Genomic DNA, 26,411 nt, shown 5'->3' with positions numbered 1-26,411 from the left:
AGACACACAGAGGCAGAAGACAATAAGCTTTAGACCTAACTAACACATGCTGACTTCAAGTTTTCCTCACATCTTTTACACTATCTTGCCATGTATTGGGAAATAGTCTGATTTTAATGACACAGACATAGAAATTAAAACCATCAAATCAGATAGTAGGTTTTAATCCAGAAGGATATACAGATGCTGTCAGGGATTCCAAAAGTGTGAATGCACATCCTGTGTGCATTCAAAATGTGTTTTAAAAATAGTGTGAACATACCCAAAAATGGAGGCATTGGGAGAATGTTGAGAATGATTCAAAGCACGTTTTTCTTTTTCTTCTTTTCTATACACAGACTTACTGCTCCCTTCCACAGAAGGTAAGTACTATTGTTTCCACTCTTTCAGTAACAAAAATCAGTGAAATTAAAGTCAGTACTCCTAATAATCACTTTCCAGCTTTCCCAGGAGCTATTAAATATTCTTATACTATGAGCCTAAGTAAATTACCATGCAAAAAATTATTTTTGTTAGGCATGTAACCCATGAAGACTTTTTGCATAAATGTAGCTGAGGACTGACCTGGATTCAGAAGGTCCGGTACTGCTCAGGAGGTAGGAAGCTCAATTTTTATTTTCATTGCTACCACATGACATTGCTACTTCTGAGAATATGCACTATGAAAAGTACAAGTAAAAGGCACATGTACATAACATCATAAAAAACAGATTATTCAGGATTGAATTGAAATTTTACTCGATGAAGGCAAGAAATTAAAGGCTTAGAAAATAAGATTTAAAAGACAAGCAAATATTTCAATCAATGCCAAAATATTCATCCTTGTATATACAGAATGAGAAAATTCACATATATATCTATAAAAGAAAACAAAAATATTTCTGAAATATTTTATAAATATCTAAAATCCAAAATTTAAAAATCTGTACTTCTTTATATGGAATACAATATACTAAATTGCACATATGCAACATTTCACCAGAGAAAGTTAATTCTTAACTCCTTATGACTACCTTTGTGATCTAGATTCCTGAACTGAATTCCTGGTCTGAAGAATTCAAGATGTAAATTAGTAGGCACTTCAGTGAGAAGAATTATAACAAAGTAAGTCAGATCAACTAAACTATACTTGGAGTATGTAGATCAGAACAACCAGAACGAAAAAAAAGTGGCCCCTACTAGTAAATAATTATAAAAAAAGGCTTCAGAGCCGTATGTTTATTCTACTAAATAAATACTGTTACTAGTGCTTATAGAATCAGAACAGAGTGGTAACATCTTCCCACAACAGATTTTCTCTCCTATCTCTGTTATTAGGATGCATATGTTTGAACACTGCCACTGCTCTAGGAAAAACACTTAAACCTTTTTCCCCAAAAATTACTTTTTTCAAAAATTTTTCTATTTAAGAAAAGCTAAAAGTAATTAGCACAAAAAATTATTTATCTTTTTGATGATGCAAAAGGTGTTTGGCCATATTGCTGAAAATGAATTCCTTGGGATGCTGTGATCTTCATAACTTCTCCATTCAGAGTATCATCTTCAATTATGGTTATCAATCCCTCAGCAATTATTGATGGGCTGAAAAAAAGAAGTTATTTCAGAGTCATGATATAATAGAGCAAGTAAAAAGGACAAGAAACTCAATGCAAATCTCTATGTCTGAAATTTTAGAAAATTGGCATTTGAACAAATTTATTTTGAGGAAAAACAGAGGTGGTATGAGTGTTTCAGGAGAGAACTGTGTTCTCTTCAATCAGGATATACATCTAGAGTGGCTACTTTACAAATCATTATTTGTTTGCTCTAGTGTCTGATAAATGCCTGTGGACATTCAGCTGCCACTGGGCTTCCTATCAAAGTTTTCTCTGTCAGGGAAATGGACAGAAGTAATCCTTAAATCCTCTGCAGCTCTTTGCTGTTGATTTATCCTGCTTCTTTAGCAGAGCTGACATATAAATTAGCATAATTTCACATACAGTTTGCTGTGGTCAATAGGTGCAAAGTATTTTACATAAAGAAAAGTACAGGTGAAACAATATAGTTGTAAAATTTCCTTTGCATAGAAGCATCTTGGAAACTACCTGTTAGAAGCTAAGAAACTTAAAAATGTCACATTATGCTTGTCATGTTCTCACAGTCTGTCCAAGCTGTCTGCTTTTGGCCTTTGTTGGCAAGACTGTAATGGGCCAGGTAACTCTCTGGTCTGATCCATGGTGGTTGCTACTTTGCTCTTAATCCAGTTTTGGCAGTTATTGGTTTGATTTCCATCTTGGTTCACTTGAAAATTTTGTGAAAATTCAGTGCAAATTGTATATCCTGTATCTCACAAGTTTGATTAAACAACTTCATGAGGGAGCACCAAAAGATATTAAAAACTAAAATCACTATATTTAACTTGCTAATTTTATTTGGACTTTGCTGGGAAATGGAAATGCATAAAGGCATATATCACTGTGAAGAGGGTGTTCTTAAAATAGGCTTAGATATCTACCATCTTTTCTTTCTATACAGATAACGCATTTGATAGTCTTTTATCTGAGGCAGCATTTTCCTTTTATTTTAATTTTGCTGAAAGTGTGTCTTTGTTCTTCATCAAAAAAGTGCACGAACTGCACTGCATCTGACTTGACTTACTCCATCACGCCATAGAACTGCATCATATTTTTTATTTCATCCTTGTATGAATAGTATTGTCCCATATTCTCTTCTTTATCTATTGATTGGAGAATTGGTGTGTTGACAAATCCTGGACAAATTGTGTTGAATCTCACACCGTAGTTTTCCATACTAGCAGCTAACTAGAAAAGAGAAAGGGGTAGGCAATTGTCATCAACATTTTAAGACAGTATTGTGTAAGCAAATTTTCAAAGAATGATATTTACCACAAAGTACTTTTCAGCCTTGCTAAGTAAGGAGATTTTTTACTACTGTTTTAACAACTAAGTTTGAATCATGTTTTCTCTAGTAATCCTACTAGATTACTGGAATAAAAAGCACATTTCATTTGTTAGGAGAACAATTCTACAAGAAATCAGAACTCCTTCTGTGAAGCTGGTTTTTTTCAAATATTTTTTGTTCTTAGGGCTCTTTAGCATGCCATTAACAGTATTCTAGGGTGATGATATAACTCTTCTAAGCAAAAATAAGAAAAAGTTCTCCTAAATGTATGCTTCCAATCTTACAGGAGCTTTTTTTTTATTGAAAGAAAACTCTGAAATAAATAAAATTATGATACTGTATTTACCTTCCTCACATCAGCAGAAATATAGTATGTTCTCTACCCCTACCACTGTAATGCTAAACCTTTCTAGTGGCTCTGTTATCCATGCCAAGGTATGAATGTTTTACTGAGCATCTCCACTGGAAAGTCCCTGTGAACAGCTTTTTTCAGGAAGCAGTTCAGGAACATGATGAAAGAAAAGCACAAGCTGTTCTGGGAGAGGTAGGATCCCTTGTTTGTGGTTCTACCAAAGTGTGCATGCAGCAAAGAAGTCTGACCTACATCCAGGTATGTGTCAAATGCAGGATGAACTTTTTTAGCAATAGCACAGAACTGATCAACTATATATGATATACCCCAAAATAACCATAACTGTCAAACACTGCATTCTATTTATTTTAACATTTAACAGGGCCCCAATTACGTAAGTCACATGTCATTTTCATGGTATGGTAGCCTGCCCTTTTGGTCTGGGGAGACAAGAAACTGAAGTCCTAGATGTAAGGTATCTGACCCACCCACCATCAGGTTGTATGGCTTTTCCAGTAAAATGCTGTAGTTCACTATGTTTATTATTCTTTTATTCCATGGCATTCTTGTGTTCCTTAAAGACAGCATTTCCTCTTACTTACTTTTGCGCTTAGATGGCGATATTTGTAATTCTAATTAAAAAACAAAAATGGAAAACTAGGCGTCATATTCTTGATGTTATGATATGGTCAACATATGGTACATGAGACACTTACCCATACTATTCTCTTTATGTTAATCTGAAAAATGAGTTATTTTTGTGGGAATGGAGGCATAAAATATGGATAGAGTGTTCAAAGTACAATTTCAGGTGATTAATTCTGGAAATCAGATTGAAAATCTTGCATGGGTAGATTATCTTTAAGATGAATCTATTAAAGTGTAGTTGTAATTTCTCCCTCCAAGTTGTTTTATTACAGTGCTTGTTCAATTTAACTAGAAAGTTTTGGAATCAGAGGCTGAGACTTGAATACAGTCATCTTACATGCCCCATCCTGAACGTGTCATTTTGCATTTTCAGAGTATTAAGAGTCGGTAAGTATAAATAATGATGTATTCAAGTCACACTTAAGTGCCTATAGTCATTGACTGGGATTTAGTTCATTGACCTGACTTATAAAATAAGGAGACCAAAATGTTAAATGACTGGGACAGGGTTCTGAAAAAATATTTTTAAAACTTGGATTACAATTTGGCTTTTGGACTTCTCCCACTGTCCTTAAATTACTCTGCAACATCTTTCTTCCATGCTCTCCAAACCCCAAATCAGTCATAAACACACAGATGATGTGCTTATTCCATCTTTGGACTCCCTTTGTGAAAGAAGGGAACCTCCAGTGCTTCACATGCTTTGTTTTCTTTCATAAAATTAGTTTCAGTTGTGTGGCTATAGAGAAGGAACATGAAAACCTTAGAGCATGTTCCCAAGGAGCTGCTGATACCCTTTTGGAAAATGCATACTTACTGCTATGGACCGTGTGAATCCAATTACACCATGCTTTGTAGCACAGTACACAGGCTGGAATGCAGCAGGCATGAGTCCTTTAAAATAAAAAGGTAGCTGAAACAAAATGTTGAATACTCCTAATTTGTCATCACCTTAAACACACGGGTCTAGAGTATAAAAATATTTGTGACAGAGATGCAAGACAATGATCATTAATTATACGGATTTGTAATTTATATTTTTTAATCTGGGATAGGTTAGGAAAAAATGAGATAGCTAATAATGTGCAGGCAAAAGAAGTGTATTAAAAAAATGTAACTTTAAAAAGGCAAAGTTGTATCTATAAAGTATGACTTAAAATAGGGGACACAGTCTGAAATAAAACACTCAAGAATGAGATCTTTGAGGCATCTTCTATGAATCAATAATATATTTAAAGTATATAGAAGAGCAAAGTATTTTAGATAGGCTTTGATATCTAATGTTTGAACTGTACACCTGAAATTATTTACAGTGCATTCAGGGGGGAAGTGTGGGAATAGGAGAAGCAAAATAAAAATTTTCTGCTAGCACTGTAAACTTTTATGATCTAAATGGGAGAGCTCAAAAGTTTTATTTATAGTAGACAAAGAAGAGAGAACAGAGGTTTTGGAAGAAAACTCTGAAATTAATTCTGGTAAGAGTGAGTTGATGGCAAAGAACTAGTCAAGAAGAAATGACAGACCATGAATGCACATTAATTTATGCCAGTTACGCCAAAAATTTCTACTATACAATGAAAGCTGAACTGGACACAACAGATGATGTAGTTCCTCCTGAAAATTAGGCCCTTATGAATAGCGAACTTCAGCCTGCCTGAAAGACAGAGGATAAAGCGTTTTCCTCAATGTGCTATTGTAAAACTGGATAGTGATTTTAATGCCTTAATGTTTGATTCTAAAGGAAGTAATCCCAATTAATAACTCATATATTTTTTTAATCTTTCATGCTTCAAATCTTAAGGTGATACATTCAAGAAGGGGTGTGACTTACCTCAGTGGAGATGAAGAATTCACTATCTAGCTCTAAGTATGGATTTGCCAGAAAAATTACATATGCCAGACTTGCCTGGGCTCTTTGCTCTGGAATCTATTTTGTCTGAAGGAAAGAACTTTCTAAGACAGCACAAAGCTCTAATTACCAACCTGACAGCTTCAAGGTTTTATCTTGATTTAAATGCTACCTTGATGATCCTGTGAAGGCAGCACTGTTCATTACTGGGAAATAAAGAACTTAACCTATTGCCTGGTTGTTTTTAAAAATTGTATTTATTTGCTTAACTTGAATTAATATGTTATGATTCTGCTTAAGAACTCACTTTATGAGATGGCTTTTGTTATGTCCCTTGTGGGTTGTGATCACAACAAATGCTTAATATTCCTGTTTGTTGACTTTTGATGATCACCATTCTTCAAACTATTGGAAACACTGGAATATTGGCACATTAGAAATAATACAATACTATTAAAAAACCCCCTAAACTCTCAAGTACTTTTACATGCTTTAAATAAAGGAAATTCTAATCAGACTGCAGCTAAGAGAAATGAAACAGACAACGTCTACTGGGACACACAGAAGAAGAATTTAGAAGTAATTTTACTTTTTTAACCACAGTAGGAAAAACTACATTTTACTTGAGAGGGAGGAGAAACAAAGTCAAGAAATAAACAAAGGAAGGGCACAGCTCACAGTAATGAAGTGGAATAAGGTTCAAAGACTTATATGCCAAAGACAGGAGGAATAACTAGGCAGGAAGAGAAGAAAAATAACTTTCTTTTTTGAAAACCAGTTCTTTCCTAATTGAAATAATTATCTTTGCTGAAGTGGAGAACCAAGAAAAAATCATTTCACTTTTAGATAAAGCATTTAAGACTAGTCCTAGCATTCCTCACATAAAACAGTAACAGTCTTGTCCCACTTTTGCTTCTGAGTTCAGTACTCAGGACCACAGTGTGGGCTTTCCAGCTCTGGGCCACTTCCCTGCCTTAGGAAGAGCTGGGCCTCTGTTGGTGATGTGTCTGTCCCAGGGACTCTCCTAGCAAGTATTTTATGATGCACCACTGTGTCATATTGAGTCTGCTCTGCCCACATATTTATTCAACCAGTGAGCAGAAATGAGTTCCCAACATATAAGATAGGACATTCATTTGTTAGAAAATCTGGATTCTATTTGCTGCTGCCATGGATATGTAATTATTTTATGCAAAGCAGAATGGCAGTAAAACAGACTAGAAACCATTATGCACAAAATAATGGGGGGAAGATGAGGAGGGCATTCAAATGGATGGTGATGGGTCAGTGTACTTCTGGAAAGTGATACATTTGGGTTTTAATCTTTCTTAGATGGGCAGGGAGCTGCTATGGCTAGACTTTTCTCTCTCTAGATGTTGCTGCATGGTGAATTGCAAATGACTTCGTGATGACTCAAGATGCTCTTTGGTTTACCAAAAGCAGTTCAAGCAGACCAGCAATAATCCTGTGCTCCAGTGTTAACTGCTCTGTTTTACTTTTCTCAGTTCCTGCCAGGCTGAGAGAGACAGTTCTTGCCCTTGCTCATACTCTACCCTCCTTGTTGGTGACAAGATCACTCTGCCATTGAAGACAGGGCGTCAGGTGACTCACGACAACTCCTTATTTATCATGGCCAATAGTTTCAATAACCACATCTTGAGAAATTAGTACTGGAGGTGAAGAATTCTGTCAAAAAGTTTGAATTTTATCAGTAGGCTTTTATGAAACCAGTATTTCCTTTCATTCCACTTTGATGGAACAAATAACTGTGATAAAAACAGAATTAACCATTCTTCCCCAGTTATGCTCTCCCACTGAGCATGTTTCCCTCAGAGATTTGAATAAGTTCTTTTCTTTAAATATGATTTATTAGCCTTTTTAGTTTTAAGCTGGAATTTGGCCTTTCTGATTTTCTCACTGCATACCCCCATGATATAGTCGTAGTCTTCCTGGGTGCCAAAACAAAGGTGAAACAGAAATCCTAGCAAAAATTCAAAGCTGCGCCATTTCTATCTTTTTTTTTTTTTTATAGTGAACTGAAGTCTGAAGTGAATGGTTTCTAACTTTTTTTAACCTCATTCTGGCAGATTCTGCTGAGCACTTTCCTTTTCACAAGGGGGAGGGACCATAAGCTCTGCCATGATGCTGAACTCAAGGCTGCAGTTGTGCAGCCATTGACACTTCTGCTCCCCTGTATCACTGTGGTATTGTCCTTGCTTGGTGATGTAACCACATGCTCAGTTTTGTTCTTGTACTGCATATAGGATTTGATCCTAAAAAAGCTAATTTGCTGTGACAGGTACTTTAAGTATTTCTTGTGGCTGAAGCTTTCAATAAAGGGAAGCCAAACCAGCTGTTTGCAGAATCTGAATGCTTGAAGTTCAGTGCAATAAAACCAGTGATACGGCTGTGCAGCAGAAAGGTATCCAGACACATTGAAGAGCCTCTCAAAAATGTAGCATGATACTATGCTAAAAAACTCTAATGTTTTTTAAACCCTCTGTGAATACTTAAACTTTTTTTTCGTCCCCTAAAATGCAGACAGATACAAATTCAGTTTCACAGAAAACCTTCAGAAAAATACAAAAGCCATCAAAACTAAAGTGTGTGCCTATACTTGAATTCCTTTTGCCCTTTCACCTTTCGCAAAAAAGGTACAGATACCAGCCACCACAAGGTAAAAGACCATGTTAAGTTTAGTAATTTAAACAGCCTCTTGAGTTAGTTTTTGTGCTTTCTCTGTTGTAAATATTGCATTAAATGCAATTAAAGGTACCATGTGTAGCTTACTACAGAAAAAAAATTAGGACATTCTATCACTTAATTTGAAAATTAAGTCTATTCCAATGCAAAACCTGCAATCATTGAAATTGGTTTTTATGCAGCCAAATTTGAAGTAAAACACATTTCTCATTATCTTAGTTTAGCAGAATTACGTCTTGATATGAATGCACAAATCAAATAAAATTAAATTTTGTATCTTTGAGATATAGTTGAGCACTTGCTGCATGTACTCACATATTTTTCTCCCTCTTTTAAGTTCTGTCCAGGGTCAAGACAAAAGAAAGGAAGACTCACTACTGGATAGACAGGGTCTGGTTTTGATCCAGCTGAATTAACACTTTTAAACACCCACTTCACAGGAGTCATTTCGGTAGTACCATAGGTGTTTGGAAATGTAATAGTGTAAGGCTTGATTCTGTCCCTAGTCCGAACCACTGGCAAAATACCCATGGTGATGCACTGGTAGCTAATTAATGTGCAAAAGAAATATTATTGAATTTTACATAAGCACTATGTACAATCCTTTCTGTTGCTCAGAAAGACATAGGAAGGTTTGCTGTCTGTATCTTACAGAGAACTTGGACAGTGGGGATCAAAACCACTCAGAAGTTTAATGATCAACAGAAGAAAACACTTGAAGGAGATGTTAAGAATGCCAGTGGAAGTTTGTCTTTCATATATGGAATAAACTGCAGGACTTAAGCCTTCAGACTGGAAAGGAGAATTATAAACATAAAGCACAAACAGTAGTAAAAAAATAAGCACTAAAAATTAGTTAGCTTTTAAAGTCTGTTTTTCCTTATGACCTTGGAAACAATTGTCAAACATGCAAAACCAAACAAAGCAAAGAAACTGTTGTTTGTCTTAAGAAACAGAACACCCAAGCTTGTAGGTCTTAAAAACAAAATAATTTTGTGATCATTTGAGACCAGTTAGAAAAGGAATCAAACCACTTTCTATCCCTACCCTTTCTTAAGCACTGCCTTGGGCATCAGTGTTTCTGTGAAAATGTTTAATCTTTTACTTGTGTTGATGACCTCTTGCACAGCAACAGTAATTTCCTTCAGGTTAATTTGGACCCAATACAATGTCCATTTCAGCCTATAGAGATAAATTTGCTAGTGTCAGTAGGCAATGTGTCAGGCAGTATGACAAATGCTGACTCAAAGGTACATGGAGTCTTTTAATAAGACCCCCTCGCCCTTTTGACGTACGTGCATCTATTAAGTCACATCTTCAGGATCCATATGCATTATGTCAGTAGGGTGAACTGGACGTTTTATCACAAAAGCTAAGGTTTATAGGAGGACTTAAAACTACTCAAGAACATCCACACCTATGCACAATCAGGTAACTATAGCTGGTGCTATCTTAACTGGCTTTTCATTGTTAAAACATGTAGGAATACCCTGGAATGAAATGACTAGAATTTGGTAATCTGCACAGATACAAAAGAAGCCCCTCTGAAAATCTGAGTGTTGGGAAACATATGCATTATTTTTCACAGACAGTCTGACAGTAGAAAGAGAGAACAACCTCTCCAAACAAAAAAGAGAGAATGCAAGTACTTATTTCCCCATAAAATTTTTGAGGAAGGTTGTCAGGTGACTTCATTCTCCCTGTAGTTTCCCCCTCAGCTGTGCTTTTTTGCTGGGAGCTCAGTCACTGAAACATTGATTATATCTACGGGAAATGGTGCAGAATTCTGCCTCACAATGCATTACCCCCACCTGATGTAGGATCCATAGAATTCTATTTTTATACTGATAAATTGAAATACAGTTATAGCATAGATAAGTAGTGAGCAAAGAAAGTGGTGAAATATGACTGTTAATTTTATGACTTCTCATGTACAGATAGATCACATCTGAAAGGACTTGGAACAGGGAGTGTGTGTGTGTGACAATCTTTGTTAATAAGGTATGTACAGTCTAGTCTTAGATATTGCTACATTTGTTTTCCTCTGGAGTTGAATGGAGGAATTTACGTCAGGCTCAAAATTTAAATACAAGACTGATAGGTTAGGAAAATTATTGTTTTCTTCTATTGAATTGTGTTTAAAAAAGCAAATGAAATTTGTGGTTGTTTGATATTCCTTCTGTTTCTATGATGAAAACAAGTTCAAAATATTTCTAAACAGAGAAGGGCCATAAAGAGAAGAAAAAATAAGACTGATCAGGATGATTCATTTACTTAAGAATAAAACCCAGCAGAAATTGTTTATGCAGAAAATTTTCTCACCTGCCAAGGATGAGATATTAATGATTACTCCTCCATTGCCTCCATTTCCTTTTCTCATGTATTCTAGGCCAAGGTAGGTTCCTCTGATCACAGATGTCTGGTATAGAGAGGAAGGAATTACTGAAGACACTCAAAGATTATTTAAAACTATTAAGAATATTTTACTGAATTATTGATGTTATTCAAAAAATCTAGTGGGCTTCTACAAAATGAAATTTGCGTTTATGGTGGTGTTTAGGACCTATATTGCTTTACCAGTTATCTTATTTATAATTTGAAGTTTTTAAGCACAGAGCCATTCCACAGTATTGCAACTCAACAACTTCAGAAGCACAACTGCAATAGATAGAAATAATAGCAGTTTGCTTATTTCTCTTGGTAAGATATAAATAAACAAACTAAAATATTGAAATGCAAAATAAGAGCTGTGAAGAAAATTAAATAAAAGAGTAAGTAAATAACTTATGCATGAAACACATGCCTTATCTAAAAATATAAGTGGCAGAGGAACTGATCTAAATCACATAATTTTTGTTGAGACAGCCTTTCCTATATTATAAAAAAAGTACTGACTGTGTCTGAAGATAACATTGATACTTAAAAAGGTTTAAGTCAAAAGAAATTCACAATTTTTATGATTAAGTTCCATGATATATTTCTGGTCCCAGGATACTCAAAATGTGTATCATTTTCTGGCTAAAGTTACAGGAGTTTTACCATTCCTCTCAAATGAAAGTTAGTTCACACAGGCAAATACAGAGAAGGTAAAAAGGAGTTTTTTAAGAGATGTGAGATGTTGTTAGCATAATATTAGTTGTGGTTTTTGCAAATATTTTTCTTTTTCTTTTTTTTGAAAGACAGAACTTTGAGGAAAAAAAATTCTGAGACCTGTATCATCTTGATTCTTTAAAATCTGTTTTTGAACCCTACTGCAGACAGAAATTTTGCTGAGATTCCTCTCACTGAGCTTCAGACTTTCAAACTGAGAGGTCCAAACACACACGAAGCCTTGGCTTACCAGCCTCCTGGGTGAATAGTGAGAGTTTCTCCCAGAAAGTCACTTGACCTGAGAGTGAAATGAATAGCAGGAAAAAGGCAGCAGACAAGGCTCCTGGTGGAAGATAATAACTTTATAGAGAAATGTGCCAGTATTACTGCATTAGTGATGAGTTCTGCAAGTATTTACCATTTTTTAAGATCTCTCTGTTGCAGTTTAATATTTGCTTTAAAATTTCTACTTAAGACGGACAAATGCATTGAGACACACTTTTAGTCTTTCAGAAATATTATTTCAGCTTTCAAATGAGAACTTTTTACTTTATAACTGTTTAGCGCTATTTATTGACCCAAATAAATTAGGATGTCCAAAAGATGAAGTGTATATGATTGCTTCACTATTTTTGACCAGAGAAGGTCTGCAGAATAATGGAGACAGAAATTTCTCATATAAAAATAACACTGAAAAATCTGTATATGCCTAAAACCTAATAAATAGTGACTAGAGAAACTGAGAAAAAAAAAAAAAAAGCTTTTAAAACCAGAATGTGAGCTACTTTTCTGCCACTATCTAAATTCTCAAAGCAAAATTGGAATAATCTTGAGATGGGTATTATATTTCATTTTCATTAGCTGATATTTTTAGACATGAATATTATAAAATATAAAGTAGTACTTCTAATTCAATTTCAGTTATCCTTCATGCTTTTTGGTTTTAATAGGAATCAGATTTGGAAGAGTGCACATCCTACTTTATTAATATCACTGGTTCATTTTTCAAGTAATATGAAGCTGCCCATTGACAGAGAAAGCAACCTGTGACCTCATTACCAAGTTTACTTTGGAATCTTGATAATGAATTATCTCTTCTCATCTTCTATGGTTTCAGCACTTAAGGAGATATTTTTATAATAATACATTTTCAGAATATCTATTTCCTGGAATAGTGTAAAACCCCACAAAATATGAATATTTAAAAATCCTGAAATAATATTTTAAATTTTTCTTAAAGAAAAAACTCCCATCAATAGATTTGTTTTTATTTCCTGGAAAGTCTTGTTTAAGGTAACATATTTTGATTTTTCAATATTTGAAAAGTATTTTGATTAATTTAAAAAGGATGCTGTTGATTAAACGCCAGAACAGAAATTTTCAAAAGAACTGTCTTCAGTGTCTTGACACATACCAAACCAAATCAGATTCCTATTGCATGTCCTGGAAAGTAGAAGAGCCATTATAAAGGTTAATCTATTGCTGTTTAAGGTTGATTTTCACATGTAAGTTTGATTTATTAAAACCAAGATTGTAAATGCCTGGTTGTGTTGTTATAAGGTATATTCATTCTGAACATAAATTTACTGGCACCTAATTAAAGTCAGATTTGGACTTAAGCATGGGATATGTTTTTCAATGTACATATATGTATGATATATGTATATACGTACAGAAGATATTTTAGGAAGAAAGGGGTTAATGTTGTCTTTGGAGAGCAGGTGCAGGTCCTGTCATGCCCTGGAGCAGTGGCTCAGCCTGCTGAACAGGAAAAGAGAATTCCACTTGGGATGATTAGAGAAAAAAAATCAGCTGAAGAAGGAAGTAGCTTGGGGCTCCTTGAAGTCATTTCTATTCCTTCTAATTCAGAGTTAATACAGCTAGATGAGTCTTTGGCCAAACCACAATTATAAACCAAGAAAAAAGTGGTAGCTTGGCTGTCCTATCAAAATTACTGTATTGTTCTTTTTCTCCCTCTGGAATCCACTAGCTTAGTATTTCCTCAGGTGGCTGAAGACATGTTCTTCTTTACATAAAGGTATTGTGAGAGGTGATCTGCAAGATAAATGCAGACTTCCATTTGGATATTGCTCTTTACACCTGTAATCCTTACCTGTGATCCTTGCAAAAGACCTCACTGAGTGTGACTGATCTTGGGTGAAATGGCTATTTATGATGTTTGGGGTGATAAAAAAAATAAATTATTTTGCAGGCAAACTCTGAACCACATACCCAGGGTGAGAAGAACCTGTCTGCACTCTCAGCAGACTGCGCTTATCTAAAGTATCACATGTTGGATTTCCCATTCTCTCACAAGAATCCACCTCTCTCCAATCCTCTCAAATTTATGTTTTCTGCTTCCAATTGTTTTAGTTTTAGGTTATGATGAAAATGTCTTTCAATTAAATGAAAGGAACTAAAGGTCTTTTCAGATTGTGCAGTTCCCCAATTGTACTTTTAAGACTAATAATTTAATCCCATGTTCTTAACCAACAATAATTCAAAGATTATCTATTAAATAAAGATTCTGGGAAACTTAAATTAAAAATTACCTAATAAAAAAAATTGTCTGACTCAGCTTAAGATGAAAATATGCTGGGAGACTTTGTACAAGAAAGAGTTTTAGAGCTTTACTTTTTATGATTCCTTTGTTTACAACTGCATTTAGCTCAAGGGATGTTGCTCATAAACTTGTCAAGAACAAAGAGTATCAAAGGAGTCAGCTTTATAACTAAATGTAGGTAAACCAAAAATTTGTACAGCTGACGCTTACCTCTTTTTTTTCTGTTTTTTTTTTTTTTTTTAATCCTGGCTATGGAAAATTAGTATTCTTGAAGTCAGAAAATAATCTAAATTACTGTTCTTCTATATGTTGAAAAACATATGATATCTCAGTAACAGTGCTGTTTATTTTCTTGCCAAAATACAGTGTTTTGCTACAGCACATAATGAAGATGGGCCATTAAGGTACACTGGAGGTCTGAGTGTGCTCTCAAAGGAGGCAATTTTATTCTTCAACTACCAGCAGAAAATTTAGGATTCTTTCAAATAAAGTTATAGGAGTGAGGGTGGGAATATCTCCTAGCATTAATTTACATAAATTACAGATTTAAATTAGAGGAGATCAGACATACTGAAGTATCATACAGTAATAAATCCAATATGGTATCTGGCAGCATGGTAAACATTGCAAAATAATTGTGCAAATACTCAAAATATTTGCAGTTGCTTTTGAGAATAATATGTCAGTAATCAGTAACTGATTTAATGATTTCTTAAATGGCAATTTAGTTGCCGGTGTCAAAATCAGAAATATTACTTACAAAATCTTTGATTCTTCACATTCCTATGTGTCCTTTGGTTGTACAGATTTAATTTTATCATTCTAAAAGATAACATCTATTGAAACTCTGATTCTAATTAGGCTCAGTTCTCAGTAGAGCACTAATTAACTTTTCTATCTTTAGGAACCAATTTCAGCAAATGTGTACAATGTTCTTGCATTCAAACATTATATCCATCAGCCTTCATATCTTGTGTTTCATTTTAGACTTATCTATTAAAAAAAAAAAAGTGTTTTTTGGTGATGGTGCCCAGGACATCATTAATCAACATTATTTTCAAGTGACAATTGCTTTGAAAATGACTTAGTACATGGTGATATTTTTTTGTCTAGTGTTTCAGGGCAGCTGTTCCAACTGACATAGTTTCTCACCTATTTAAATAAGGTTTTGCTTGCCAAGTCTTGTCTGATGCATCTGGTAATTCATGCTGAGAAAATACATCAGCATCTTCAGTGCTGAAGATGAGCACTATATTGATATCGAGGTGATATGGTAATATGAATTCCTTTGAGAATACAAAATAGTTACCAGTCCTAATATTTTATGTTGGTTCCTGAAATGAGATAGTTCAGTGCTAGGGGTACTGAGCAAAAATGAAAGAGCCACTGACTTGTGGTTTCATAAAGCAGGTTAGCACAGAGCTGGAATTTGGCCCAAGATCATTTTCCTTTCATACAGTAATGTTGTAAATAAACTGCTATCTATAATGAAACATTTAAAAGTACTTTGTGATCTGTGTAAGATGAACTTCAAAATTCTGAAAATAAAAGTGCTACTTGTGATATCCATGGAGAGTTTTAGCATTTTGCTGTTGGACAGGAAGATGGGACTAATTTTTTTTAACGTAGATTTTCTAGGATGTAGACAAGTTGGAGCAAGCATGCAAGTTCCTTGGCATTCCTATGTATAGGTTAGTTTGATTGCTATATGAAATGAAATTGCAAGCTCTTGAGTATGGATTTCCAAACTCAAACTGTGGAAAACAAGAAGTCTTGAGTGGAAGAGGCAGAAAGGAGAAAGGGATATATAGCAGGATTTGATAATTTGCTACAAGTCAACAGATATTTTACAAGGTGGGAACTTCAGTTTTTTATGGTGCAGATTTCTTTAGTTGCCTCCCCCCCTTCAATATTCCTGAATGACATAGGAATAGCATTCCACTTTGATAGCTGGTGTATGTTCTTAGTTCAAAACCTTTGCTTCTCATTATACTTCAACATTGGTTACTGTAAACATACACGAAAACCGTAAGCTAAAAAATTCATTGACTTACTGTGATATTAAGGTAAGTAATTTTATCCTTCCTAGTACAATATAAACAGAAAAAAATAATTATACCTAGAAGCTTCTTTATGTACTTCTTTGTGCACAAGGATGGATCCTTGTGCTACGAATTTCAAGGTTAGTGTCAGTTTTCATTTTTTGGCCACATCTCTCCCTAAACCCTTAGTCCTCTGACATGAAATTATGTTGAAGAATAGGCAAGTAGGCCACTGAGGTAGCCACTGGCTGTCAGTAAACCAGTCACCTCTGCCATTTTATCTACTATAGTAGCACTATTTGCTTTGGTTTGTTTCTCTGTTGCTGGCACTGAGAAATGGTGCTTGCCTTTGTCCCTATTGTGGGACCTAGTGGTTATTTCCAGCAGCTGAATCCAGCTACATGTCCAGGTTACATTACTCTGGGATAAAAGTTCAGACCTTCTCATTTCTCCTGGTATGCTGGGAAAGGCCAGCAAGGTGTATGAAGAAGCTTGCAGCATACTCCTTTTTTTATGGCTTGCTCAGTGGAGCAGTCTTGTGAGGATCATGAAGCCTTTGTCACAAAAATAAATTCAATTAATCACTTCTGATGTTTGCTTAGCTACCCTTCTGGTTTCTGCTGAAACATTCATTGGCCTTCTGATAAAAAGATCCTTACTGATAAGCAAATATTGGTTTTGCAAGGTTTGCTAGTTGCTAGAACATGTATTTCACCATGAGCTATACTGAAAGGAGTCACACATAAATATACAGTGGTGCATTATTTTCTCTGTAGTTCCAATCTAAGTATTTTGCAGGGACAAACCAGATGTTGGTAGGCTTCATTTTAGTAAAGGACTTTTCTAAATTCATGGAAATTTGTTACTTCTGTCACTTATGTAAATAAATTGTGCAAACTCAGGAAAAATGTAAAAACTTGAAATTTTTGCATATTTCTACATTTTGCTAATAATGAAGAATAAGACTGTCATACACCTGAAGAAACTTTATGTGTGCATTTGAATTCTACTTACTTCTGGACAATGCTTAAATAATTGAATCCCATATCACTAGGGTGTTTTGATGTGCCCAGGCTCTGGCCTGCAATTTAAAGTTTTGCCAGAAGGTGTTAAAAACGGCAAAAATTACCACATCAACAGGAGACAGTTGTGATTTTGCTTTCATTTTTTTCATAATTTCATTTGGAGAATTGGCTTAAATATATATACAATTTTTTTTCATAATAAAACAATAAAGTAGTCAAAATATCACATAGAGTACTTCTAAATTTTTGATTTAGGAAATATTTCAAATGTAAGCATAGGTGATACCAGTACTGCTATATTTATCTGTATACTGCAACCTATGTCAGTTTTCAGAATCCTCTGACATGAACATAAAAAAACACCCCATGTATAATTTGGATTTTCCTTAGTATAAAATGTGCTAAGTGCATTTGGAATGACAAAAGACACTGTAATTATAATGGCCACTGTAATTACAGTGGTTCCAGAAAACAATGTCAACCCAAGACAGGATTATTGAAGCTTTTTAGAACACTGAACTGTGTTTAAATAACATACATGTTCAAGGCTGACAAAGATGTGGGCCCTTTTCTTGCTTTAGGCATTTGAAGATTAAAAAAAACCTCAGATTATAAAATTTCTGGATCCCTTGGGCAATAAAGACTGTCATGCTGGAAGACTGTAGGTAGGACCCTTAATAAGAATTTATGTGTCATACACCCTTCTGCTGCTCTGTGCACGAATATGTATGTGTGACAGATTGCTGAAACTACACTAGTAATATCTCTTTAAAATGGAATTCTTGTATGGTTACCAAGTTCATTTTCTAAAGTGCCATAATAACAAGAATGTACCCTTGTATGAGTACCACTAATTGAAGCTGCTGTTGATCAAACTGATATCAATCAAGTAAACACCATGAGATTTGAAGTTTTGAGGTGAGGAATAGATGGCATTGCTGGAATACTTAAGTAAAATAAAAATGAGGTGCATTAATAAAGTAATGAAAAAATGGATGTTTGGCACAAAATGTAGTGAAATGGTTGAAAGCACTTCAATACTTTAGAAAGATACAAATTATAAAAATGATATCTTTTTATTTTAGCAGTCAGTACTCCTTCCTACACCCTCTCCCTGGCTTTATCAAGTTGTCTTTTCTTTCTTTCAGGAAACTGTAATGAAAACCAGTAGGAATTGCATTTTACTCCATTTTCCTTCCAAATTAAGTTCCACTTTTTGAACCTTCATGCTTTCTCAAGCAGTGCTATGAGAGAACTTCCTTACACTCCTTTAAAAACGTTGCTGAAGACCAACTGGTTCTGTGAACTGCTTTAGCCATAAAGAACACACCCCAGATGTGTTTGTTCTGATTTGTCTTGCTCTGTACTGCTCTACTTTTGTACTTTGTACTTTAAACTGGGGCAGGGAATATTTGTTATATCAGTATATAAATGATATCACAAAAACAATGACTGGCATGTAGAGGGTTTTTTTCCCCATTTTAAAATTTAAAAATATATGCATAAGCGTGCATAACCTGTGCATCTTTAGCAGCTGTTCTTAGGAACAAAACAAAGAATATTTAAACTATAGAACCAACTCATGGAAGATATTACATGAATCAGCTATTTTTCTTCTGTTGCTTTAATTAAAAAAAAAAAGCACAAAGTGTTATATCTTGTTTTACAGAAATTACATAACTAGTTAGAAATGCTTATGGAGATAAGCTAGTTAGTTGACTTGGCATTAGGGAAAGAATAATCGAATCAATAGGTGAGTGGAGATATTTGGATGTTACAGCAGCTTTGATATAACCCACATAACTTCTACTCTGATCATTTTAGATAATCTTCTGGTCACCACCATGTATTTATGAAAATTTTCAACATTCAAGCGTGTGTTAGGTCATTAGGAGATTTATAGTGAACTTACATATACAATAATGTATAATATAATATAATGTATAATGTATAATGCATAATGTATAATAGTCCCTTAAAAAATTAGGGGACTAACTTGATAGTTAAGCATGTAGGTTTGCTAAGACTTGGGTTTCAGATTCTCTGCTACTTGAGACCACTTATGGTCTTCTTCTGCTCAGTTACTTGTAATAAGAAAAAACGTAGAATCATGGAATTGTTTAGATTGAAAAAGACCTTTAAAATCAAATCCAGCTGTTAGCCCAGCACTGCCAAATCCACCACTAAACCATGACCCCAAGCACCACATCTGGAGGCCTTTTAAATACCTCCATGGATAGTGACACCACCACTTTCCTGGGCAGCCTGTTCCAGTGCTTGACAACCCTTTTGGTGAAGAAATCTCTCCTCATGTCCAATCTAAATCTCCCCCTGCCCTTCTGACCATTTTCTCTCGTCCTACTACTTCTTACCTGGAAGAGGAGGCTGTCCCCCAGCTCATTACAACCTCCATTTAGGTGATTGTAGAGGGTGATAAGGCTCCTCTTAGCCTCCTTTTCTCCAGATTAAACAATCCCGTCTTCCTCAGCTGCTCCTCATAAGAGCCTTCACTGCTCTGTTGCCCTTTTCTGGGCACACCCCAGCACCTCAATGTCCTTCTTGTAGCGAGGGGCCCAAAGTGAACACGGGATTTGAGGTCCAGTCTCACCAATGCCGAGTACAGAGAGACAATCCCTGCCCTGCTCCTGCTGGCCACACTATTGCTGATCCAGGCCAGGATGCCATTGGCCTTCCTGACCACCTGGGCACAGCTGGTTCATGTTCAGCTGCTGTTGACCAGGACCCCCAGGTCCTTTCCCAATGGGCACCTTTTCAGCCACTCTGCCCCAAGCCTGTGGCGATTCATGGGGTTGTTGTGACCAAAGTGCAGGACTCAGCACTTCACCTAATTGCAGCTCAGACAATTGGCCCTGGCCCATCAATCTAGATTTGCTCAGCTCTACAGAGCATTTATAGTGCCTTCTGACACCTCAGCAGATCAACCCCCCCACCCAACTTGGTGTTTTCTGCAATAGAGTAGGAGGAAATTCTCAACATTTTCTGCTTGAAATTCTTGGCATTGAAAAATTATTAAGACATCACTCTAAGTTAGGATATTTTTCTTGACAACAAGTATCATAGTCAAACACATTTCTCACATGGACTTGGTCGTCTAGAATGCAGTCTTCTTTTACATTCAAGGGATCTGTACTAAGAGATACAGATGTTGCCTATCACTGAGGATGATGAACTACTGTTACTTTACAATATGAAGTTTCCTAATGCTTAATTTTTCAGAACATTTCAGAAATTAAATAAAGAGGAAGAAATACATGTACTTAAATCTCAAAGAACATGTAAGGAATAGATATAAAATATCAAGAGAAAGGCATTATGAAACTTAATTTTTTTCCAAATGCCTATTTTCTCATTACCTTTTCTGCAACTCGTCTCATATACAGCTTGTGTTACTTGCCCTGGAGTTACTTTGTTAGTTTCTTTATTTGGAGGCATTAGGATTCAAAGATGGGCAAGGACCATTTTAAGGACCTGTGTTCTTAAAATTTTTCACAAAAACACACCTAATTTTCATATTCTGAGCTTTCTTGTTGCATGACAAATTTCAAATGAGAAAACTCCAAAGCTTCCTTTTTATACTTTCTTTGCAGTAAGCATGATCATGGAGTGACTTGCTGAATCACCATTGAATTAGGACTTCACAGATGGTAGACTACAAGCTGAATTTTATTAACCTAGAAATTCTATTAATGTTAGAAAGGTCATTCCTTGAATCTTAGATGTCCTAAAGGAAATTAACTTTTTTTCAGCTGAGAAACAAATATTGTGGTTTCATCTGATGAGATACCAGAAAATATCAAAGAAGGGGTAACAGTTTGTTTGAAAATTAATTTTACAGGCTTGTTGAATATTGTTGATTCTAGTGAGTAAGTGCTGTCAAGTAGTGTGCTCCTGCCAGTGATGATGGGGAAGTGGCCTATATTAAAAACTCGGATTTTATGATGGCATGGTAGGTGAGGAAAGTGGGGAGAACAAGTTTACTTGTAGTATCAACAAATGGCAACTCTAACGCAGGCCAGCTGAGCCTCACAAGTAATTAAAATGTTCTAAAACATTCATATAAACAGACTGGCCTACTGTAGATGCAGCTCTACTGCCTTGGGCAGTCAATCCTTATACCTATTTGGGAATTAATTGGATTTTCTGGAAACAGAATGCTGTCTGGTGATAGATAACCTGAGCACCTCAACACAGTGCTGTACGTCTTGGATAGACAATTGAAGGGGCCCACCATGCACTCAGTTATGTGGCAATTGTTTCAGTAGCTATACTTGCCAAACCAATAATCAATGTTCCGACATCTGGCAAAATCAACCACAGGCTGTTAACTGTATTCCAACATTAAATACTGAAATATAGACATGTGAAAGGAGATAATGCTTACCAAGTTAATTTGTATAGTGCTTTCCCAGTCCTTCTCATTGTTCACTCCAGCATTATTAACCACAATATCTAGCCTTCCAAAATGTTCAATTACTTTTTTGAAAGCACCTGTAGTAAGATCCAAGAGTGACATTTCTTAAAACTTTGGAAATTTAGATATAAAAAATACAAAGCATACATTAAATGAATGGTATATTAGTCTTCCAAAATTTCTTCAATATTTTCTTAAACATTAGTGAGCAACATGAAATTAAATACTTCATCTAACATGCACCATCATTAGATATATTTAGGGAAAGTGGAAGGATTAAGATAACATAGTTGCCTTTTCATTCAGTTTGATAATGTCTGATAACAGGCATTAATATAAGTTCTTAGCACTCATATATTTTGTATTGGATAGGATGTTTGGCACCCCAATTATATAAATTAAGCATTTATAGCTCAATTTGTAGCAGTTTTATATATCTAATAAAGCCAGGACTTGACACCATCTATTTTGAATGAAAAAGAAAAGCTTCAAGTGTTCAGAAAAATTTTCTTCATTCAGTCCAAATTTAGCCTAAGAACACAGTTTTTATTTAATGAATAACTGACGTGAATATTTCAACTACAAATAATTAATCACAATTCTTGTTTAGACGTACCTATTTATGGGTAAATTGTTACATATCCTAGTTGTCAGGTAACTTTAATAATGTGTTTCTCAAATTCAAATCTTCTTTTTTTTCGGGGGATAAAAATAGTCATCTGTCTTCCAAAGAATTTAAAAATAAGAACTGGGAAACTTCCACAATGACATTTTGTTTTCCCAGGTGACAGTGTTAGAACTGATATAAAAGATGTGTAGAGAGAAATATGATGATGTCATATTGAGGAGCAAACTCCTCAAGCCTGGCTCCGCTTTGACAAGATGGATGAGATGAATTCCAGATGTTCATTCCAGTCTAAGATGTTCTAGGACTGAGGACATTATCTGACATGTAGCATGCAAGCCTAGCTTGCTTGTTTTCCCTTCCAAATGATGTTCCTCATCATGAAATACTTCCTATTAAGTGAACCAAGACACCACCTGCCCAATATTGTTTTAATAAACATTGTTTAGTGTTTGACTCAAAACTGACAGTATTTCAGGTATACCAAAATTACACTTGACAGGCCTTGATGAAATTACTTCACTGAAAGTTAATCCCAGGAGCATCTTCCTTCTCTGATCTCTAGTGCTTGGCTCTTCACATCAATCAGGTACACAGCATTAGCTTTCAGACATCTATCTTTTTCTGCAGCAGTTGCAAGGGTTTATAAAACTTTTCCTGCACCAGCCTTTTCTCTGCCTCAATGCTTTGGGTCCATCATAGTCATCATCTTGTGATTAGCACAAGAGCTGGGCAGCTAATGGGACAGGTTTTATTTGTCCAACTGCCTTTATTGTACAGGTCTAATATTCTTATTCTCTACCAGAATACTGTAACATTAATAAATCTTCTGGTTTGGTCTGTGTCTCTATTTTTCTTTTCTTTTGTTTGTTGCCAATTCATTTGCTGATTTCTCAACTCTTCAGTCACTTATCTTCCTAATTCTGCATCATCAAGGCCAAATGAAAATCTCTGGCTTTATTAGAAGCAGAAGTGAGTATTTAACTATTTCCAATGAGTGAAATAAGTACAGTTTGGATCCTTACTTAGTTTCCCAATTTTGGAAACTGGCTAATTTTTAAGCCTTCTCTAAATAAAGTATTTCTTAAGAAGATTCTAGTTCTTAATACAATCTTTAAAAACCATCATGAATAATAGTAATTTTGCCAATTATTTTTAAATTAAATTTACAAAGACTTGATTAACTATAGTTTCCTAATTTACATATTGAGAAAAGACCAATTTTTTTGCATATCTGTGTTTGGAATATTTCTGGTAAAAATTTATCTGCTGACAGTAATCCCATCTATCACCTATCCACAAAATTAAGAATCTTATTGTAAATTCTTAGTGAAATTGTCACCTACACATCAGTATAAGCTGATTTATTCTTCCCTCTTCAAACACAGAATAATTCTGTGTTTGCATTGCACACTAGTTAGTGCTTATGGAACCATAAAAAATTAAAAGCAGATGACTATATGAAATATTGAGTGGGGAAGGAAAAAATAAGAGAAGGATCCTTTTTAAAGGAAAGGTAAGAAAAACAATGCAAAGTCAGCACAAATACCAGTTATATGTGAGCTTCCTAAACGTCCATGGAAGGCAAAAATAAGTATGGTGGTTTTTCAAAAGTGGGATGAGATAGGAGATTTTTGTGGGGGATTAGGTGAAAGAATCACCAGAGAAAAAAGTACGGGCAAGACCTAAAAGTAGATTAAACAGATGATTTCTTGCCCATAAGCCTCGTGTACTCAGAAATACTAGTTCTAGTACTGACACTTGCTTCCTACTGTAAGGACTAAAGTTTAAATAAAGGAGAATTTCATTCACATACACAACCTTTAACATAAAATACAGGAGTTGACTCATCCGATAAGACCTTTAAACCCTAATTGTGACATTAATCTAAATTTGTTAAGCAGCAGCTTACAATTACAAGTGGAAAAATATGAAAATAAAGCAGTTAAAAACAAAAAAACAACACCGAAACCAGCTCAGAATCCCCAAAGGATTGCAAGACATGCTTGCAAATATACGGTAAGAAACCTGCAGCAGGACTAAGGCAACAATCTCAGAGGCATTAGCAGCAGCAGCCGCCTTTTCTTGCTCTTTTTCTCTGCAAGAACCACTTCCAATTTCACTCCGTAGCTTTCTTCCTACTAACTTGTTTCCAAAAACTCCCTTGCTGACCGTCCTACTCACTCCAGCTCCCAGTTCACACCCTGTTGGTCCTGCACTTGCCTGGCACTAAAGAGAGGAGGAGTTGTGGGAGACAAGGCACACTGAGGTTACACCCGCGCAGAAGCTCATGTTATTCCTACCCCTAGGATGCTTTTTCTTGCTCCTTGCTCCTCCCACTTGGAGAAAAAGTCAATAATCAACCTAGCTGATAAAAACTTTGCTGATTACAGCAGATCCCAGATTTAAAGTCCAGCATCTTTCTTACAAACAGTAAAGCTATAGAATGAGGAACAGTCATGTTAGCTTGGAACAGTGGACAGTACTGCTGAATTCTGGAATAGCAGCAATGTTTTTGGCAAGAGGAATGGTTATGCTAAATGATCACTGTTGAGAAAGTGACCAGTGAAGGGTCATGAATGAAAACAGACCAAAACTACTTACATCTAGCATGGCAGAAATTAATCTGGGGAAAGGGCACTGACAAAAGAGATGTCAAAGTCTGAATGAATCTGAGTCACTACCTATGAACGCACCATTTAATAATGAAACTTTGATGAAGTGATGTGCCTGTTATGAAATATTTTGAAGGTACATCAATGTCATATGATACTCAGTAGGGAACACTGTTTATCCACTAAGTGAAAACAGAAATGCAAATCGTTCATGAGGGAAGCTACTTTTATTCCATGCATCTACAAAATGTGTGTGAACTTCTATCACCCTATAGTTAACCCCATGATCAGGTAGCATGCCACTTTTTGCCAGTTCTTCTTTCAGCTATGGCAGCACACAATGAAAGTAAGTGCGCTGTATGGGAAGAGCGCTGCAACCCAGCACAGAATTTATTACTCCTGTTACGAGGGAATGCAGCTTGGAATCTGTACTGAAACCTCATAAAAAACAAGTCCGAGCTTTAAAGCTTATATATATTACTCATAAAATGGCAATTATCTTCTGCAGAGGCTTTCATGCAAAAATATCACACACACCACTCAAGGGAAATGACTGGGGCTTTTCTTTCCGATGTGCCAAGGAACAAAATTGAAATTGTGGTACTAATGCTGGTAGCAGTGTTTCACATCTGCAGGTTCAGGAACAAGTCGTTTGTGAGTCAGTGCCAGAAGCGCTCGGGAGCAGGCTGTGCTGCAGAACTCTCCGCTGAGCGCTTACCGCTGCTGCAGCCCGGGCGCGCTCCGCTCGCTGCGCCTTACGCCGGAGCGCAGCGCTCAGGGCTCCCTCCTACCTTTCAGCTGCTCCTGGTCCGTCACGTCGCACTGGATGAACAGCGTCCTCTGCGCTTCAAACTGCTCGTCCAGGGCCGCCTTGCTCTCCTGCCCGGCCTCGGAGTTGCGGTCCAGCAGGGCTACCTAAGCGGGGAGGAAGGAAAATGAGTGGCTGGCGGGCGGGCGGATGGACAGACGGACAGGTCCCGAGCCGAGCCGAGCCGAGCCCCGGGGGCTGCCACCACCCGCCGCCTGGGGGTGCCGGCTGGAGGCAGAGGGGAGGGAAAGGGAGGACGCGCTTCCCCCGGCTTACCTTGGCGCCCTTGCCCAGCAGCGCCTGGACGAAAGCGCGGCCGATGCCCTGCGCCCCGCCGGTGACCAGAGCCACCTTCCCATTGACGTGCATGGCCCCGCGCTCTGCCGCCCGCTCCGCTCCGCGCCCGCCGAGCCGCAGCAATCCCGCGCGGTGTCACCTGCCCGGTTTCCTCTCTCCCTCCTCCGCGCCCTCCCTCCTGCCCTCCCTCCTTCCCTCCTCCTCCTCCCGCTGCCGCCGCTACAGCGGCTCATTCCCCTCCCGCTCCCCACTCGTGTGACCGAGAGCGTCCCGGAGCTGCCTGGGCGGGGGGAAGCAGGGGCGGAGCGGGTCATTAAATCGTCTCCCGAGTGTCTGGATGAACCTTGGAGAGCAAGAGCCAGAAAGAAGAGCAGCTTCATCCCTTCTTCCCACCCCCAGGCTTTCCGGAGGGGACAGGCTCGCCGCGTCCTCTGGAGAAGGGATCCCAGGGCAGCTACAGC

The 26,411-nt window shown here is 36.6% G+C and overlaps 1 protein-coding gene across 2 annotated transcripts; it reads right to left on the bottom strand.

Moving 5' to 3' along the window:
- Positions 1–1,442: 1,442 nt before the first annotated feature.
- HPGD (15-hydroxyprostaglandin dehydrogenase) lies at positions 1,443–26,022 on the bottom strand. 2 transcript variants are annotated; one of them, XM_062493615.1, is made up of 7 exons: positions 25,930–26,022; positions 25,637–25,760; positions 21,576–21,682; positions 10,776–10,872; positions 4,719–4,795; positions 2,638–2,801; positions 1,443–1,581 (listed from the first exon to the last, which is right to left on the bottom strand). In XM_062493615.1, exons 1-7 carry the CDS (start codon positions 26,020–26,022, stop codon positions 1,443–1,445), a joined length of 801 nt encoding a protein of 266 aa, XP_062349599.1. The 2 variants fall into 2 exon arrangements, with proteins under 2 accessions (XP_062349599.1, XP_062349600.1); XM_062493616.1 differs by lacking the exons at positions 10,776–10,872; positions 21,576–21,682.
- Positions 26,023–26,411: the final 389 nt, after the last annotated feature.

Source organism: Cinclus cinclus, chromosome 5, assembly GCF_963662255.1.
Source record: "Cinclus cinclus chromosome 5, bCinCin1.1, whole genome shotgun sequence".
Lineage (NCBI taxonomy): Eukaryota > Metazoa > Chordata > Aves > Passeriformes > Cinclidae > Cinclus > Cinclus cinclus.
The sequence above is the reverse complement of the archived record's forward strand: the minus strand, read 5'-3'. Positions and strand labels throughout refer to the sequence as shown.